This window comes from Oncorhynchus mykiss, chromosome 7 (assembly GCF_013265735.2).
Source record: "Oncorhynchus mykiss isolate Arlee chromosome 7, USDA_OmykA_1.1, whole genome shotgun sequence".
Taxonomy (NCBI): Eukaryota; Metazoa; Chordata; class Actinopteri; order Salmoniformes; family Salmonidae; genus Oncorhynchus; species Oncorhynchus mykiss.
This window is the reverse complement of record NC_048571.1, coordinates 14,127,364-14,144,788: the sequence shown is the minus strand read 5'-3', so window position 1 is coordinate 14,144,788 and position 17,425 is coordinate 14,127,364. Positions and strand designations below refer to the sequence as shown.

Genomic DNA, 17,425 nt, shown 5'->3' with positions numbered 1-17,425 from the left:
TAGCGCTGGTAAGAGGGAAAAAGTAAAAAGTCATTACCTTGGGAAGGAAGCAGACATTCAGCCTACCCAATCTACTTCTGAGACAGAACAGGAGTGTTATGACACACTGCTAGTCACACCTTGAAATTACACACACACACACACCCCTATCCCTATACTAATTTCTACAGAACGCCCTCCACAGGTATAACTAGCTGGCACCCCCCCATACTAATTTCTACAGAACGCCCTCCACAGGTATAAATAACTATGCTGTCAGAGTCGGCCATAGCACTTTGGGGGCCCTTGTGAGCAAAACATTTTAGTGGCAGCAGAGAGAAAACATTTGTTTTAGTTAATTTCCTGCAGTTCTACACATTTTGCCTTGGGGCGTAGAGAAAATGTTGCAGTTTAAAGCAAGTTTGAGGCAATTATTAACATTTTGCCATTGGGCTGAGAGAAGACTTAAATTGTATATATATATATTTTTTTTACTTGTATTTAACCTTTATTTAACTAGGCAAGTCAGTTAAGAACAAATTCTTATTTACAATGAAGGCCTACCGGGGAACAGTAGGTTAACTGCCTTGTTCAGGGGCAGAACGACCGATTTTTACCTCGTCAGCCCAGGGATTCGATCCAGCAAGGTTTCGGTTACTGGCCCAACGCTCTAACCACTAGCCTAATTTCATGCAATTCTGCTCATTATGCAATTGGGCAGAGAAAAATGAGCAGTGTTACAGCTAATTTCCTGCAATTCTATTAATTTTGCCATAGGTTGGAGATAAATAATTGCAGTTTTTAATATGATATCTGAGTGAGAGTGAATAACAATATCAATGGGGCCCCCAGTCGGTAATTTGACCATGATTACTATAAGTTTAGATGGCTCGACTAACTTACCAATCATAACTCAAATTTGCTGACGGGCTAATTGAGTGACCGTCAGTGACTGACATTACAAGAGAAAAACTGCTGATGCACAATTGCACCTTCTACTATTCTAACGTCAACAGTAAGTTGAGACCCCGGCAACAATAAATCAAAATAACACATTATGTAAATTGATCCGCGGGCCTACAAGAGGGGGGCTGTGCAGACCACCAGTTTCCCATCTGTGATTTAGAGAACAAAGCATCCCAGGGGAAGAGACACACTGAGTGGCCAGTTGAACATGTAGCCTACAGTACCATTCTGCAAGGTTCAACTGACTTATGACTGAAAAGTAAACCAGAACAAAAATTATTATTTTTATTAAAGCCCTTCTCTCAGACAATTTACAAAAAATATAATATATTAATGAAAGAACATCATTTCCCTCTTTTAGCTGCATTTCACTTGAATCAAATCTTCATCAAAAATATACTAAATGGTAACTCATTTTACAGATCAATACACAACCAAACACAGTGATGTCAGTTTGTAAAATGTAATAAAACATACATTTGAGATAATACTTGTGAAACTATTTCCGGTCTAGGAGGGTTGTTCTGAACCTGAGGTCCTGATCATGACATCACAGGTTTGAGTTGAAGAATGACATCATAGCACAGTGAGGACTAGAGAGAAGGTTGGGTTGTCTTTCCTCCAGAGAGAGATCTGTTCAGTCGTAGAGGTCCTTGAACCCCAGGCTCCTGTCACCACACACACACACACACACACACACACACACACACACACACACACACACACACACACACACACACACACACACACACACACACACACACAGTGAGATGTAGAAATATATGTGTGCTGTATTCAGTGTGAGGTGTTCAGGGAGGGGGCCCACCTCTCTGGGGATCTCTCTCTGGCCAGGTGGTCTGGGGTGGACCACAGGGGCCTGCTGGGGCTGAGGGAGCGACGCAGGTGAGGGGAGGAGGGATGCAGGCCAGAGGACGATGACGACAGACCCTGACGGCGCAGCTCCTGCACTGCCCTCTCCCTAAGAGAGAGAGAAAGAGAGAGAGAGAGTAAAGCACAAGCCAAGTCTTTAAGACAAGCAAGGAGAGACAGAAAGACAGACCTCTCAAACCGCTCAGTAGATAGCTGTCTTTTGGTCATGTCCAGGTCAGCCTCTAGCTGTGCCGAACGAGTACTCAATGTAGCCACCTCTCTACGCTGAGAGCTCCTGAGAGAGAGAGAGAGAGAGAGAGCGAGAGAGAGAGAGAGAGAGAGAGAGATAGATAGATAGATAGACAAAACGAAATGTAGAGAGGGAGAGAGAATTGAGTTGGAGGTGTATAGATGAAAAGAGAGAAAAAGATGGGAGAGAAACAAAGAGGGAAGCTGTCAAAACAGGCAACCGAACAAATCAGAAACCCTTCCAACAGCGACCAAGTGTCTGCTCACGCCTTGCTGTCGGCCGCGGTGAGTTTGTCCCTGAGCAGCTGGATCTCGGTGTGTCTCTCCTGGGAGCTGAGCTGTCGGTGTAGCTCCTTCTCCCTGGTGGACACCAGCATGGATTCCAGGCTCTTCATGCTCAGACGCTCACTGGACAGCTGCTTCCTGAGCAGCTCCAGCTCACACTGCACCTACAAGCACACACACTGAGTACTGTTAACACACAGACACACACAAACATGTTGACATACACTATTTAAATATATTTTAGATTCTTCAAATAGCCACCCATTGCCTTGATGACAGCATTGCACACTCTTGGCATTCTCTCAACCAGCTTCACCTGGAATGCTTTTCCAACAGTCTTGAAGGAGTTCCCACATATGCAGAGCACTTGTTGGCTGCTTTTCCTTCACTCTGTGGTCCGACTCATTCCAAACCATCTCAATTTGGTTGAGGTCGGGGGATTGTGGAGGTCAGGTCATCTGATGCAGCAGTCCATCACTCTCCTTCTTGGTAAAATAGCCCTTACACAGCCTGGAGGTGTGTTGGGTCATTGTCCTGTTGAAAAACAAATGATAGTCCCACTAAGCTCAAACCAGATGGGATGGCGTAACGCTGCAGAATGCTGTGGTAGCCATGCTGGTTAAGTGTGCCTTGAATTCCTAAATAAATCACAGACAGTGTCACCTGAAAAGCACTCCCACACCATAACACCTCCTGCTCCATGCTTTATGGTGGGAAATACACATGCAGAGATCATCCGTTCACCCACACTGCGTCTCACAAAGACACGGCGATTGGAACCAAAAATCTCCAATTTGGACTCATCAGACCAAAGCACAAATTTCCACTGGTCTAATGTCCATTGCTCTTGTTTCTGGGCCCAACCAAGTCTCTTCTTATTATTGGTGTCCTTTAGTAGGGGTTTCTTTGCAGCAATTTGACCATGAAGGCATGATTCACACAGTCTCCTCTGAACAGTTGATGTTGAGATGTGCCTGTTACTTGAACTCTGTGAAGCATTTACTTGGGCTGCAATTTCTGAGGCTTGTAACTCTAATGAACATGTCCTCTGCATCAGAGGTATATCTGGGTTTTACATTCCTGTGGCGGTCCTCATGAGAGCCAGTTTCGTCATACCGCTTGGTGGTTTTTGCGACTGCACTTCAAATCAAATCAAATCAAAATGTATTTGTCACATACACATGGTTAGCAGATGTTAATGCGAGTGTAGCGAAATGCTTGTGCTTCTAGTTCCGACAATGCAGTAATAACCAACAAGTAATCTAACTAACAATTCCAAAACTACTGTCTTATACACACAAGTGTAAGGGGATAAAGAATATGTACATAAAGATATATGAATGAGTGATGGTACAGAGCGGCATAGGCAAGATACAGTAGATGGTATCGAGTACAGTATGTACATATGAGATGAGTATGTAAACAAAGTGGCATAGTTAAAGTGGCTAGTGATACATGTATTACATAAGGATACAGTCGATGATATAGAGTACAGTATATACGTATGCATATGAGATGAATAATGTAGGGTAAGTAACATTATATAAGGTAGCATTGTTTAAAGTGGCTAGTGATATATTTACATAATTTCCCATCAATTCCCATTATTAAAGTGGCTGGAGTTGAGTCAGTGTCAGTGTGTTGGCAGCAGCCACTCAGTGTTAGTGGTGGCTGTTTAACAGTCTGATGGCCTTGAGATAGAAGCTGTTTTTCAGTCTCTCGGTCCCAGCTTTGATGCACCTGTACTGACCTCGCCTTCTGGATGATAGCGGGGTGAACAGGCAGTGGCTCGGGTGGATGTTGTCCTTGATGATCTTTATGGCCTTCCTGTAACATCGGGTGGTGTAGGTGTCCTGGAGGGCAGGTAGTTTGCCCCCGGTGATGCGTTGTGCAGACCTCACTACCCTCTGGAGAGCCTTACGGTTGTGGGCGGAGCAGTTGCCGTACCAGGCGGTGATACAGCCCGCCAGGATGCTCTCGATTGTGCATCTGTAGAAGTTTGTGAGTGCTTTTGGTGACAAGCCGAATTTCTTCAGCCTCCTCAGGTTGAAGAGGCGCTGCTGCACCTTCTTCACGATGCTGTCTGTGTGGGTGGACCAATTCAGTTTGTCTGTGATGTGTATGCCGAGGAACTTAAAACTTGCTACTCTCTCCACTACTGTTCCATCGATGTGGATAGGGGGGTGTTCTTGAAGAAACGTTCAAAGTTCTTGAAATTTTCCTGATTGACTGACCTTCATGTTTTAAAGTAATGATGGACTGTCGTTTCTCTTTGCTTATTTGAGCTGTTCTTGCCATAATATGGACTTTATCTTTTACCAAATAGGGCTTCTGTATACCACCCCTACCTTGTCACAACACAACTGATTTGCTCAAACGCATTAAGGAGGAAATCAATTCCACAAATTAACTTTTAAGAAGGCACACCTGTTAATTGAAATTAATTCCAGGTGACTACCTCATGAAGCTGGTTGAGAGAATGCCAAGAGTGTTAAAAGCTGTCATCAAGGCAAAGGGTGACTATTTGAAGAATCACAAATATAAAATATATTTAGATTTGTTTACCACTGTTTTGGTTACTACATGATTCCATATGTGTTATTTCATAGTTTTGAAGTCTCCACTATTATTCTACAATGTAGAAAATAGTGAAAGTAAAGAAAACCCTTGAATGAGTAGGCATTCAAAAAATTTGACCGGTACTGTATGCTCACGCACGCACGCACACACCATCCCCTCCATGACTCACAGCCTCCTTGCTGGCGTCCAGTTTGACACAAAGCTCCCTGGTCTTCTCCAGGTCAGTCTGAGTGGCGGTGTGTTCCCCCTGGGCCTGTCTCAACTGCTCCTCAGTGTGCAGCAGACTCCTGTTGAGCTGAGACACCTGGCTGCTGCAGCTCCGCTCTGCAGACAACGCCTAGGATACACACAACTATAGGAGTCCAGGGTCATCTTCATTATGCACAACATGGTAAAACGTCACAAAACCTTTTACAACAGAAAAGTAAAATGTGCTTTTGTTATTGGACAACTTCAGGTAGTCCCACCCTGTTTCAGTCTGTTTGGTGTCTAATGAATATGACCCAGTGTGTAACCAGTGATAATCCCTCATGATAGAGACAGTGAGGTTAGACAGACCTCCTGCAGACTGGCCTCCAGAGCCTCCACCTTCTCCTTGAGTCTGCGTCTCTCCATGTCTGAGGACATCAGCTCCAGCCTCAGCTCGCTGATGCTCCCCTCCGCCTGCCGCGCCTGCCCCTCCCAGCTCTCGGCCTGGGCCGACGCACGCCGCCGAGCCTCCTGGTGCTCCCTGCACTCCCGCTCCTGGTGGACACACACACACATTTTGATTATTTGTTTAGCTCCACAATGAATCAGTGCAAGTGAAAAGGTCTTGGCTATCAATCCCTACCCAACTCCAGTCTGAAAACGTTGATTGCCGCTTATAGTAAGCACAAGGAGGAAAGGAGAAAAAACACATTTTCAAAAAGGAATTGATCTGGAACTCAAAGGCTGCGTTTACACAGAACCCCAATCCTGATTATTTTTCCACTAATAGGTATTTTGACCAATCAGATCAGCTCTTTTGACAATGTTTGGGCTAAATATCAGAATTGGGCTGCCTGTGTAAACGCAGCCATAGCTACTCTGGATGAGTTATAATTAGTTCGACAAGACATAACTAACAGATCACAGATTGAAATATCATCCATTCAGTTACAGCAGAGGGTACCTTGGTGGACAGCAGGTTCTCGATGCGGGAGATGTCAGCCACATAGTCCTGTACCTTCCTCTGCAGCTCATTCACCACCTTGGCAGAGTCCTCAGAATTCAGCTCCAGGGCCTGGACAGCAAAACAAACTAGACCTTACAAAGTGTTCGTGAGATTCTAAAGAGATAATGGCCATGAGGTTTGGTATATCATGAATAATATGGCATCCTAGTGTTTTCTACTACTGTTTCCCCAAACCAATCACCTGGGATGAAAAACTATTCTGGACCATGAGCCCATGGCATCTAGTCTGGGTTCCAGTCTTTTTAGCTAACATTCCAATCCTTGCCACTCCTGTCACTTGGCAAATGACACAGAGTACAAGGAGTGGAATGTAATAGCTGAACAGAGACAGATACCAGGCTGCATACCATCCTCCATAAATAATTTGGTTGATAATTTCAAAGTTAAAAAATAATAATTGTGCTCTGGTTTGGTCAGAAAGTGCTGTATCTGACCTGGTTGTTGAGGCGGCTCATGTCCAGTTCCTCTTGGAGTTGAGCATTCTCCCTCAGGGTGGAATCCTTCACCTTGGCCAAAGCCCCCAGCTCCTCCCCCGCATCCCCCAGCCTCCTCCTCAAAGCCTCCAGCTCCCTCTCCCGCCCTGCCAGCTCCTCACGAACGCTCCTGGGGAACAGAAAGGTCACAGCCAGGGGTCAGAGTTTCGAGGTTAACTTACACAGGTGGTGCAATCCGTATGCGTTTCTGAGTGAGCCTTAGTATGGTGACCTGGCATCTGATGCTGCTGTGTGAAGCTTTGTGGTACTGGACAACTCAGACTCACTCTGCTGATGTCTCCAGATCCTCAATGGACAACCTGAGATTCCTGATGGTTTTCTCCTGAAGAAAAACACATAGAAACCAAAGAGACCATCACTCAATCACTGATATTAGACCAATGTGTCACATCTCATGAGGTGATATCCAAGTGGACATGTCAACTTCCTAAACATAGTGGCTGGCAGGTATGCTGGCAGGTACAATTGGCTGTGTGTGTAGTTAGTGTTCAGTTGATTACTTTGTCGTCCAGCTGGTTGTGGGCTGAGTTAAGGAGGTCAGTCTTGTTCTCCAGCTGCTCCTGCAGGGAGTCTCTCCTCTGGTCCAGGTCAGTGATGGTGGACTGTAGACTGCTCACCTCCTCTCTTAGACCAGACATCTGCCTCAGTAGAGAGTCTGACACAACAGATAAGGCTCAGTTCGGTAAGGTTATCTGAAATAGCGTTATTACACACACACAAAGGCAGACCTCGTCTCCTCACCGTTCTTCTCGTCCAGCAGTTTGTTCCTCTCCTGGGAGTTCTGTAGTTCTCCGATCCGGGAGGTCAGTCTGCGCTGGCTGTCACTTAGGGCGTTCTGCGTCTCACTGTTGGACAGTCTGAACACACACGTGCGAGCACACACTTAAAAGGATGCTATAAAAGGGATTAAATGGAAGCTATAGAAGCAACGGTTGGGGCCACAGTGTCTCCTGACCCCTCCTGTCTCAGTCTCCAGTATTTATGCTGCAGTAGTTTATGTGTCGGGGGGGGTAGGGTCAGTCTGTTATATCTGGAGTACTTCTCCTGTCTTATCCGGTGTCCTGTGTGAATTTAAGTATGCTCTCTCTAATTCTCTCTCTCTCTCGGATGACCTGAGCCCTAGGACCATGCCTCGGGACTACCTGGCATGATGACTCCTTGCTGTCCCCAGTCCACCTGGCCGTGCTGCTGCTCCAGTTTCAACTGTTCTGCCTGCTGCTATGGAACCCTGACCTGTTCACCGGACGTTCTACCTGTCCCAGACCTGCTGTTTTCAACTCTCTAGAGACAGCAGGAGCGGTAGAGATACTCTTAATGATCGGCTATGAAAAGCCAACTGACATTTACTCCTGAGGTGCTGACTTGCTGCACCCTCGACAACTACTGTGAGTATTATTATTTGACCATGCTGGACATTTATAAACATTTGAACATTTTGGCCATGTTCTGTTATAATCTCCACCCGGCACAGCCAGAAGAGGACCTGCCACCCCTCATAGCCTGGTTCCTCTCCAGGTTTCTTCCTAGATTTTGGCCTTTCTAGGGAGATTTCCCTAGCCACTGTGCTTCTACCCCTGCATTGCTTGCTGTTTGGGGTTTTAGGCTGGGTTTCTGTACAGCACTTTGAGATATCAGCTGATGTAAGAAGGGTTATATAAATAAATTCGATTTGATTTGAACAGTTCCCACACGTGTCCAGTATGTGGCTGATGCAGGAAGTGAATCCCCAACCACATGACTTCACACATCAGTGCTGGTTCCTTGCTTACCTCAGCATGACACACTCATTCCTGGTCCTGCTGTGTTCGTCCTCAGCAGCGGTCAGCTTCCTACCCAGGGTGTGGACCTCCTCCTCCAGCCCCATCATGGACTCCCTCATCAGGGCAAGACGGCTCTTCTGGTCCCCCCGCTCATGCTCCAGCTACAGCAAGGAGAATCACCATGAAATGCAATTAGCAGAATGAACATTCCATTCCAAACTAAGGACATTTTAAAGAGTGTGTCTGTTCTAGTCATTGTGTTTCTATGGAGGTTTTCTCCTCCTCACTCACAGTGAGAATGACTGTCTGCAGGTCCTCCACCCTCTGCTCCAGATGAGCCCTCTCACTGATGGCTGCCTCCTGAGAGATCTGACAACACGCAACACACACATAGACACTTTCTCTTAGCAGGATACACACCCACACTTTCATTGGTAATAGACCGTAATCTAGCCTGGGCTAAAGCAAGGAAATCATGTTCTGATGCTGATTGGCTTATTTTTAGGCAGTTACGAAACAAGTGTTCTTATCTTCTCAGGAAGGCCAAGTCTGAATATTTTATGTCTCTTACCACTGATAACCTGAATGACCCTAGAAAGTTTTGGAAAGCTATTAAGTCTATGTCTGGTAATGTTAATGAATTACTGTCATGTGTTTTGAAGGACTGTTGCTATATATGACAACTGAAATGCTGAATTGTTTCAATGAGCACTTTGTATCACCTGGTAGGCTGATTGTTTCAGTGTCCTCTGTCTCTGTACAACCCTGTGTGGATGAACCAGTGAGAGCTGGTCAAACCTTTAGCTTTTTGCCATTCTCAGTGCAGGTGGTACATAAAGCCCTGAAACCCTTAGATCAGAGAAAGCCTGCAGGTCCTGATCTTTTGGATCCCTGCTTTTTAAATCTGGCAGCTGATTTAATAGCTGAACCACTTACATCTCTGTTCAATCTAACCCTGGAATGTAATGAAATTCCAAAGATCTGGAAATCAGCATTTGTCCTACCACTTTTAAAAGGGGGAGATCCAACTCTTTTAAATAATTATAGGCCAATCTCAAAGTTGTCACCCCTGGTGAAAATACTTGAGACCCTTGTAAGTGAACAGCTAAAATAGTTTTTATTTACTAACTCTATTTTATCAATGTACCAATCGGGCTTCAGGAAGAAGCATAGCACAATTACAGCAGCCATGAAGGTTTTAAATGATATCACTGAAGCCATTGACAAAAAACAGCACTGTGTCTCACTTTATTGATCTCTCTAAGGCTTTTGATACAGTTGATCATGCTATACTAAGGCAGAGATTGTTGAGTGTAGGTCTTTCGGAGCATGCAGTTGCATGGTTTGCTAACTCTGTCTGATAGAACTCAGTGCACTCAACTTGATGGACTTATGTCTGTTAAATTGTCTGTCTTGAATGGTGTGCCCCAATGTACCTATTACTACCTGTCAGGGCAAGGTGATTGAGGTTGTAACCTCATATAAATACCTTGGAATTTTAATTGATGGCGGCCTCTCTTTTAAATTGCATATTCAACAACTTACAAAAAAATTGAAGCTGAAATAGGGATTTTATTTTAGCAATAAGGCCTGTTTTTCTCTTGAAGCCAGAAGGAGGCTCGTATCAGCTACATTTATGCCTTTACTAGACTATGGCGATATTTTATATATGAATGCTTCCACTCAGTGTTTGAGATCAATTGACACTCTTTACCATGGCACTTTGAGATTTATTTTAAACTGCAAAACCCTTACGCACCACTGCACTTTCTATACCAGGGTTGGCTGGCCTTCTCTAGTCACTCGTAGGCTCAGTCACTGGTATACTTTTATTTACAAAGCCGTTTTGGGTTTATTACCTTTTAATTTGTGCATTTTTATTGTTCAGAAATGTGGTGGGAACTCTCTTCGTTCGCTGGACTTTATCCTGCCAACTGTTCCAAATGTCCCAACTGAATTTGGTAAAAGGGCTTTTATGTACTCGGCGCCATCGTCTTGGAACCCCTTACAAAAATACTTTTAAACTGGAAGAACTTGTCCCGATTGGTGTTTTTAAATCACTGATGAAGGATTTTGAGGCTGATTCCCTGACCTGTCAATGTTTTTAATTTGCTGTTTTATACTCTTGTGAATTCAATGGTTTTTACTAGATTACTTGTAGTTTTTCATGTCTGTCTGTAATTTGTTTGTAATGACTTGGTGCTGCCTATCTTGGCCAGGGCGCTCTTGAAAAAGAGATTTTAATCTCAATGAGCCCTTCCTGGTTAAATAAAGGTTCAACATTTTTTTTGTTTAATTGGTAGTCAATAGATGGCAATGCTGGAACACTCAGAAGTAGATTATTGTCCAATCTGGTTAATATATTGACCTTGAGTCTCTCCCTCAGACTGTCCCTCTCTGTGCTCATACGGTGGAGGTCGACCTTGGCCTCGTCTCTCTCCGCCTCCACGCGCTTCAGGATGCTCTGAGCCGACACAGTGACACTGCTCTTAGCTGCGCGCGACGACTTGGATTTCAATACCTCGCGACGCAGCGACGCTATCTCCTGCTGGGCCTGATGAAGAAAGGGATTGTTATCAGCAAAATGATTTCCCATTCATTTGGTCCTGAGCGAAGAAAAAGTCGAACAAAACGTGTTGTTGGAGTTAACTATTCCTTTAAGAATGGTACTGGCCTGCTGGTAGTGCATGCTGGTCTTGTCTCTGTCGGCAGTCAGAACTTTCACGTTGGCCTGGATCTCTGACAGGTGGCGCTCATTCTTATCCAGCATGTTCTGCATCTCGTCCCGCTCTCTAAAGACCCTGATCAGCTCAGAATCATAGCTGCCCCCCTGCCCAAAACAGGGGAACAAGACATGATGTCAGATTTCAAAAGAGTACATCAGCTGTTACATTAGTATTATGACAAAGTGCTCACAGTCCAGGAGACATTGGTCAGAAATTAGATGTTTTTCTGATTAATATGGAAAAAGTCATATTTGAAGAGTTTATTTACAAAATGGTATGTCCACCAATTTTTCACATTTGTATTTTTTCATCAGAAATGATTGCTTATGGGTACCTTCATGTGTGTGTAAAATATTACTGTTCTCAGATGTTTAATGAATAGATTTTAGTGTGTATGAAAATGTTTTTTTTTTTTTGCTAAACGCTATATTGTTTCGCTGGAATGGAATGTTGGTATCCTGTATATTTGACTGTGATATGTGGTCGTCTCACCTAGCTACCTTAAGATGAATGCACTTACTTTAAGTCACTCTGGATGAGAGCATCTGCTAAACGACGAAAATGAAAATGTTTCACAGGTCTTATATTACTGAATTAATTTTTATTGAATTATTTTATTATATTGATGTCAAAAATGTATAATTTCTACAGTTCTTTATTAAAAATGTTACCATGTATTACATTTGACTGTGTAAAACCTAGCAGTGCTACTTATTTCTCTGAGAGTGAGCCGGATATATAGCATTTTGCTAAGAAATATGATTATTTGTCTCTCTGAATGAAACCATCAAGTAATATACTTTTAAAAAAAAGACATGTCTGTCAGTGAACAACCCCATGCCGTGATTAGATAGTGGAAAAAAAAACTCCAATCTTTTTCATAATTTCTTTAAGCAATCAAAGCTAATTTACCAATATTTCTGAAAAATGATATATATAGCGTCATTTATACATTTATAACACTGAAGATGGTGTAACAAATCCCTATTTACATTTCTAGTTAATATTAGACAGCTATTCCTTTACCTTGACAGGGGACTGGCGGGTGGGGCTGCGGCTCTGGAGGTGCCCCCGACAGGGGCTACAGGAGCACCTGCCCCTCAGCATCCTCCTCAGGCTGTCTGCTTCCTGTCTGTAGTAGTCCCTCTCCTCCTCCACGCTCCGCAAGAAGCTGTCCAGACGAGAGCCACGTTTCCCCCTGCTGCCTGGCTCTGTGAACAGGACCTGCTCTCTCTCTGTAGGATAGCCAACAATGTTACATCACATTCTGGCATCTCGTTCTCCACTACCCTCTCTCCTCTCAGTCCAGCCCCAGAGTAACTCACCTGTGAGGCTGAGCTTCTGCACCAGTCTGTTCAGACTGTCTCTCTCCTGGTGCAACTGGTCCAGTAAGGCCTGCAGGTCCTGCTCCTGATTCTGCTCTACTGTGGGGTTCAGCTGGGTCTCAAGTTCTATTGGTTCAGTGTCTCCTGACTCGCTATCCTGAGACATAACCCAGAACCCAGAAGCCAGGGTGGATGGTAAATGTGGGCTATTGATTATACTATTTTCTTTATGCCTGTTGAATTAGATTGCAATATAGTGGTATCAGTCGTGGTCTTACAGGTGTCACTTTGGTGATAGCGCCCTCTAGCGACGTGATCTTCCTCTGCAGGTTTTCGATGATGCTCTACAAAACCAGACCCCAAGAAATCTTGCATTGATTCAATCAGACATTCACTCATCCATTGTGTTCAGTATTCACATCGCATCCCCTCTTAGGCACACAGTAAGTCTACCTCTGCATGCTGTGTGTGGTCCTCTGTTGTCTCCAGTGTGAGGCCCTGCTGGTCCTGCTCTTCCTGCAGCTGAGCTGGTGTACTGATATGGCCTGGCACCTGCTGGTTCTCCAAAGACAGCTCCTCCACCTCCTCCTCCCCCCTCTCCTCCCCTCACCCCCTGCTGAAGCTGCACCTCCTCAGCCTGCACACCAGCCACACTAACCTCTGCAGCCTGACACAGGAAGTGCAATGGGGATTAGGTGAAAATAAATCAAATATGAAAATGTGTCAGTATCAAGCTGATAGATTAAAAAAAAACTAACAAGAGTGGCTGATTTATGACACACTGCTCTAAACATTTTACGTTGTCATGGTAACCAAGCATATTCAAACGTGACCTTGCTACTGATTATGAATGTATTATAAACAGCGCTGTATTGGATTTCAAAAGGTTGCTAGTTTGCAAAGTAGTGTCTTCCAATCACTGTAATCTTGCTAACGACGCTAGCCTTGAATTGTCGAAAGCGATACTGATTTTATTATGGCAAGAAAGCTCACTAAACACTTAAATATAATTAGGCTAAAGCTACTGCTTGTCTAAGTAAAACATTAGATGTAAACAAAAACAAATAATGGTTGAGAGAGAGATCTTCAACTTACTTTATGGATGAAATAGTTATAGCTGTAGCTATCAAATAGTTTACGTGAGGTTATCTGGATAAATCACTGGGGTTTGCTGTTGTAAACCTTGAATGGCTCCTAAACCGCTTTTCATACGGGATAAACGATCTGACCAATCAGATGTCAGGATTTGATCGGAATTCGAGATGTCGCAAGATTGCAAGCCAATCAGCAAAGGCCCTTTCTTCACAGTGTGCGTCCATTACCTTGACAACGTAGTGACCCGGTACTCCACACACTGACAACACGTGCTGATAATGTTAGCAGAAGATCATGTTAGCCTAGTGAAATTCCAAGTCTAAATGCAAAAGTATCATGCATCAGAGTGACTGATTTGACTGCATTGCAGTGTTCTATGCAATTTATGCTACCATTTTAAAATGAAAGGAATGCACCCCAGGCTTCAAATAAATCAAAGTTATTTTGCCTTCGTCAGGATTAAAAAGTAGGCTACTATAATAAATTGCACTGTCAATCTGTTTGTGGGAGCCTAGCTGTTGTCCCTCTGCAGTACATTATACTTCCATATAGTGAGCCTTTTGTAGAAGTGTTAACCTGTTAGTTTGTTGATTTTCTCCTGTCCTATTCGGTGTCCTGTGTGAATCTAAGTGTGCGTTCTCTAATTATCTCCTTCTCTCTTTCTTTCTCTCTCTCGGAGGACCTGAGCCCTAGGACCATGCCCCAGGAATACCTGACATGATGACTCCTTGCTGTCCCCAGTCCACCTGACTGTGCTGCTGCTCCAGTTTCAACTGTTCTGCCTTATTATTATTCGACCATGCTGGTCATTTATGAACATTTGAACATCTTGGCCATGTTCTCTTATAATCTCCACCCGGCACAGCCAGAAGAGGACTGGCCATCCCACATATGCTCTCTCTAATTCTCTCTTTCTTTCTCTCTCTCGGAGGACCATGCCCCAGGAATACCTGACATGATGACTCCTTGCTGTCCCCAGTCCACCTGACTGTGCTGCTGCTCCAGTTTCAACTGTTCTGCCTTATTATTATTCGACCATGCTGGTCATTTATGAACATTTGAACATCTTGGCCATGTTCTGTTATAATCTCCACCCGGCACAGCCAGAAGAGGACTGGCCACCCCACATAGCCTGGTTCCTCTCTAGGTTTCTTCCTAGGTTTTGGCCTTTCTAGGGAGTTTTTCCTAGCCACCGTGCTTCTACACCTGCATTGCTTGCTGTTTGGGGTTTTAGGCTGGGTTTCTGTACAGCACTTTGAGATATCAGCTGATGTACGAAGGGCTATATAAATAAATTTGATTTGATTTTGAAAAATAAGCCAAAAATAATATTTTAAATCCAACCCAGACCCTCAGGAACTAGTAAATCCTTTTTGAATCAATATACGAAGTAAACCGCTGGGTGGCGCTGTAAAACCAGCATCAAAAATCACTTGAGCAACATGGAGTCGATATCGCTCCAGCACAGCTGGTGGCAGTGTTATAACAAGGGTAAATAAACCGTGCCTTTAAGAAAATAAGAGGAAGAAAAGCGGAAGTATGTGTGTAAAAACGAATTAGATCTGAATAGGTATTCACTCTGAGCGTTTCCATTCATGTATTTGGAAAAGTTTCATTCCACAAAAGTGATAAAGTATTTTCAGATGCACAGAAGAAACGACAGATAGGTCCGCGATGATGTTAAGAACATTCTCGAATTTGTGCGCACAATCCCAAGCCTGTTTTCGATCGGCTCGAGCCAAGAGCACATTGTCAGCTGTCATTGACGATACTGGTAAATCAGGACTTATCCTCAAATCTGTGTCAACAGACATATTTGAAAACTTAGCATTGGAGGACTGGATACACGATCATGTTGACCTCCAAACCCGGAGTATGCTCTTCTTATGGAGTAATGCCCCAGCGGTGGTGATAGGGAGACATCAGAACCCGTGGCAAGAGTGCAACCTTCAGGTCATGAGACAGAAAGGGATACCGCTCGCCAGGCGACGCAGTGGGGGCGGGACTGTATTCCACGATTTAGGAAATGTCAATTTGACTTTCTTCACGTCCAAGAAAAACTATGACCGTCACAGGAATCTCCAAGTCGTGACAAGTGCTCTGAAAGGACACAGGCCAGACATGGATGTACGTGCAACAGAGAGGTTTGACATCTTGCTGAATGGCCAACACAAGATTTCAGGAACCGCTGCAAAATTGGGAAGGACAGCAGCTTACCATCACTGCACTCTGCTGTGTTCGGCTGACAGGGCACTGCTGTCCGCGGTGCTGAAACCCACCTGCCAGGGTATTAAGAGCAATGCAACGCAAAGCGTGCCATCCCCTGTGAAAAACCTGCTGGATGAGGACCCGACGTTGGACTGTGACACTATCATGGATTCAGTGGCATCCCAGTACAACACAGAGTTTGGTTTCAGCAGCCCTGTAACACTTGTGGACCCAAGTGATGAGCTGTCCTTGCCTGGTATCCAAAGAATGGCCCGTGAACTGTTGGCATGGGAGTGGACATTTGGAAGGACTCCTAAGTTCAGTATCTGTACGACTTTTGAGTTGAAAAATGACACGTCTATCTGCAATGCAACTCTAAACATGGACATCAAGAATGGCATTATAGAATCTTGTGACATTGAGGTTCCCTCAGACTGGCTACCTGTGGAGTTGTCTCAAAAGTTCTCCTTACACCTGATAGGTGGGAAATTATGTCCCTACGAGACATCAGTAATCGCAGCAGAATTGCTGAGGACAATCCCACAAAATAAAGAACTTGAAAGAAAGATGTATAATCTGTGCCGAAGAGTTGTCTTCATGATGTGAATAAAACACTGGTGCATGCCATACTGAGTTGTCCAGGGTTTTGTTATTGGGATGGTTTAATCACCAGCTTCTCTGGACCAAGGGAAGGGGTGCTCTCTGTATAGCCGTTCTAGAAAGTTATCTGTAGACCCTGGCTTTATATGCACACAAAGTATTTCCATAGCATTCTGCATAAACATCTAATTACGCTGGTAACCAGTTTAGAATAGCAATAAGGCACCTCTGGGGTTTGTGATATATGGCCAATATACCAAGACCAAGGACTGTATCTAGGCACTCAGCATTGCGTTGTGCATAAGAACAGCCCTTAGCCGTGGTATATTGGCCATATACCATACCCCCTCTGGCCTTATTTCTTAAATATACCCTGTAGAAAATAGGTTACATCCATTTCCCGAGTGCAATAAATGCTGCCTCTGTAATGGGGGTCAGTGTGCTGCTAACAACTTAGCTTCCCCCACATCCTTCAACCAATGATCGATCCTCTGCTTTGAAAAAGCAGTGGAGGAAGATGGAGCAATATGGATTTTGGCTGACATTCTGCAAATTTTGTCATCGATGAAACATTTCATCCCAATACCGTTTTATGTTCCCAAAACTAAAATCTATTACGAACAGAGTGGACTAAGTTTTATAGACTTTACTCTTTGCCAAAGTTGTAAAAAATAGCTTTGTTTAGAAGGAGTGTAAGGGCGAAATGCCAATTGATTTATTTCACACGCACACAGTGGCGTTACCTAACTGAAATATGCAAATACATGCTAGAACGTGCCAATAGGATCTCGCTAGCTCGTGCTTGGCTCTGCCCACCGGTTGCCTGTTCTGCACAGTGCCCTCTATGATTAAGTTGCTCTCATTGGAAATGACATGCTTCTGTCTATCTTGGGTTGATTATAAAACTCTTTGGCCTAGCGTTTAGTGTTGGACCAGTAACTGAAAGGTTATTAGTTTGAATACCTGAACCGACAAGGTGAAAAATCTATCGATGTACCCTTGAGCAAGGTACTTAACCCTAATTTGCCCCTGGGATGCCGTACTACTGGCTGACCCTGTAAAACAACACTTT

At 44.2% G+C, this 17,425-nt stretch overlaps 2 protein-coding genes across 3 annotated transcripts; one reads left to right on the top strand and one right to left on the bottom strand.

Annotated features, from left to right (window-relative positions):
* Nucleotides 1–1,246: 1,246 nt before the first annotated feature.
* tsga10 (testis specific, 10) lies at nucleotides 1,247–13,348 on the bottom strand. 2 transcript variants are annotated; one of them, XM_036982656.1, is made up of 19 exons: nucleotides 12,904–13,348; nucleotides 12,729–12,794; nucleotides 12,451–12,607; nucleotides 12,152–12,360; nucleotides 11,074–11,229; nucleotides 10,768–10,953; nucleotides 8,691–8,768; nucleotides 8,409–8,560; nucleotides 7,381–7,496; nucleotides 7,140–7,294; nucleotides 6,906–6,961; nucleotides 6,580–6,748; nucleotides 6,083–6,193; nucleotides 5,488–5,673; nucleotides 5,099–5,266; nucleotides 2,332–2,513; nucleotides 2,006–2,110; nucleotides 1,772–1,924; nucleotides 1,247–1,613 (listed from the first exon to the last, which is right to left on the bottom strand). In XM_036982656.1, the coding sequence occupies exons 4-19, from the start codon at nucleotides 12,230–12,232 to the stop codon at nucleotides 1,583–1,585; spliced, it is 2,085 nt and encodes a 694-aa protein (XP_036838551.1). In that variant the 5' UTR covers nucleotides 12,233–12,360; nucleotides 12,451–12,607; nucleotides 12,729–12,794; nucleotides 12,904–13,348; the 3' UTR covers nucleotides 1,247–1,582. The 2 variants fall into 2 exon arrangements, with proteins under 2 accessions (XP_036838551.1, XP_036838550.1); XM_036982655.1 differs by having other exon boundaries at nucleotides 12,451–12,794; nucleotides 12,904–13,345.
* Nucleotides 13,349–15,081: 1,733 nt separating this feature from the next.
* Nucleotides 15,082–16,380, top strand: LOC110527356 (lipoyltransferase 1, mitochondrial). Its single transcript, XM_021608578.2, has one exon. The coding sequence runs from the start codon at nucleotides 15,220–15,222 to the stop codon at nucleotides 16,357–16,359; it is 1,140 nt and encodes a 379-aa protein (XP_021464253.2). The 5' UTR covers nucleotides 15,082–15,219; the 3' UTR covers nucleotides 16,360–16,380.
* The last annotated feature ends 1,045 nt before the right edge of the window (nucleotides 16,381–17,425 follow it).

Excerpts from the sequence above, each read along its gene's own strand:
- tsga10 (XM_036982655.1), bottom strand. The coding sequence starts at position 12,616 with ATGTCTCAGGATAGCGAGTCAGGAGACACTGAACCAATAGAACTTGAG. Across the intron at positions 8,561-8,690 it reads TGCAGACAGTCATTCTCACT|CTGGAGCATGAGCGGGGGGA; the intron begins GTGAGTGAGGAG and ends TCCTTGCTGTAG. Across the intron at positions 7,497-8,408 it reads AATGAGTGTGTCATGCTGAG|ACTGTCCAACAGTGAGACGC; the intron begins GTAAGCAAGGAA and ends GTGTGTGTTCAG.
- LOC110527356 (XM_021608578.2), top strand. The coding sequence starts at position 15,220 with ATGATGTTAAGAACATTCTCGAATTTGTGCGCACAATCCCAAGCCTGT.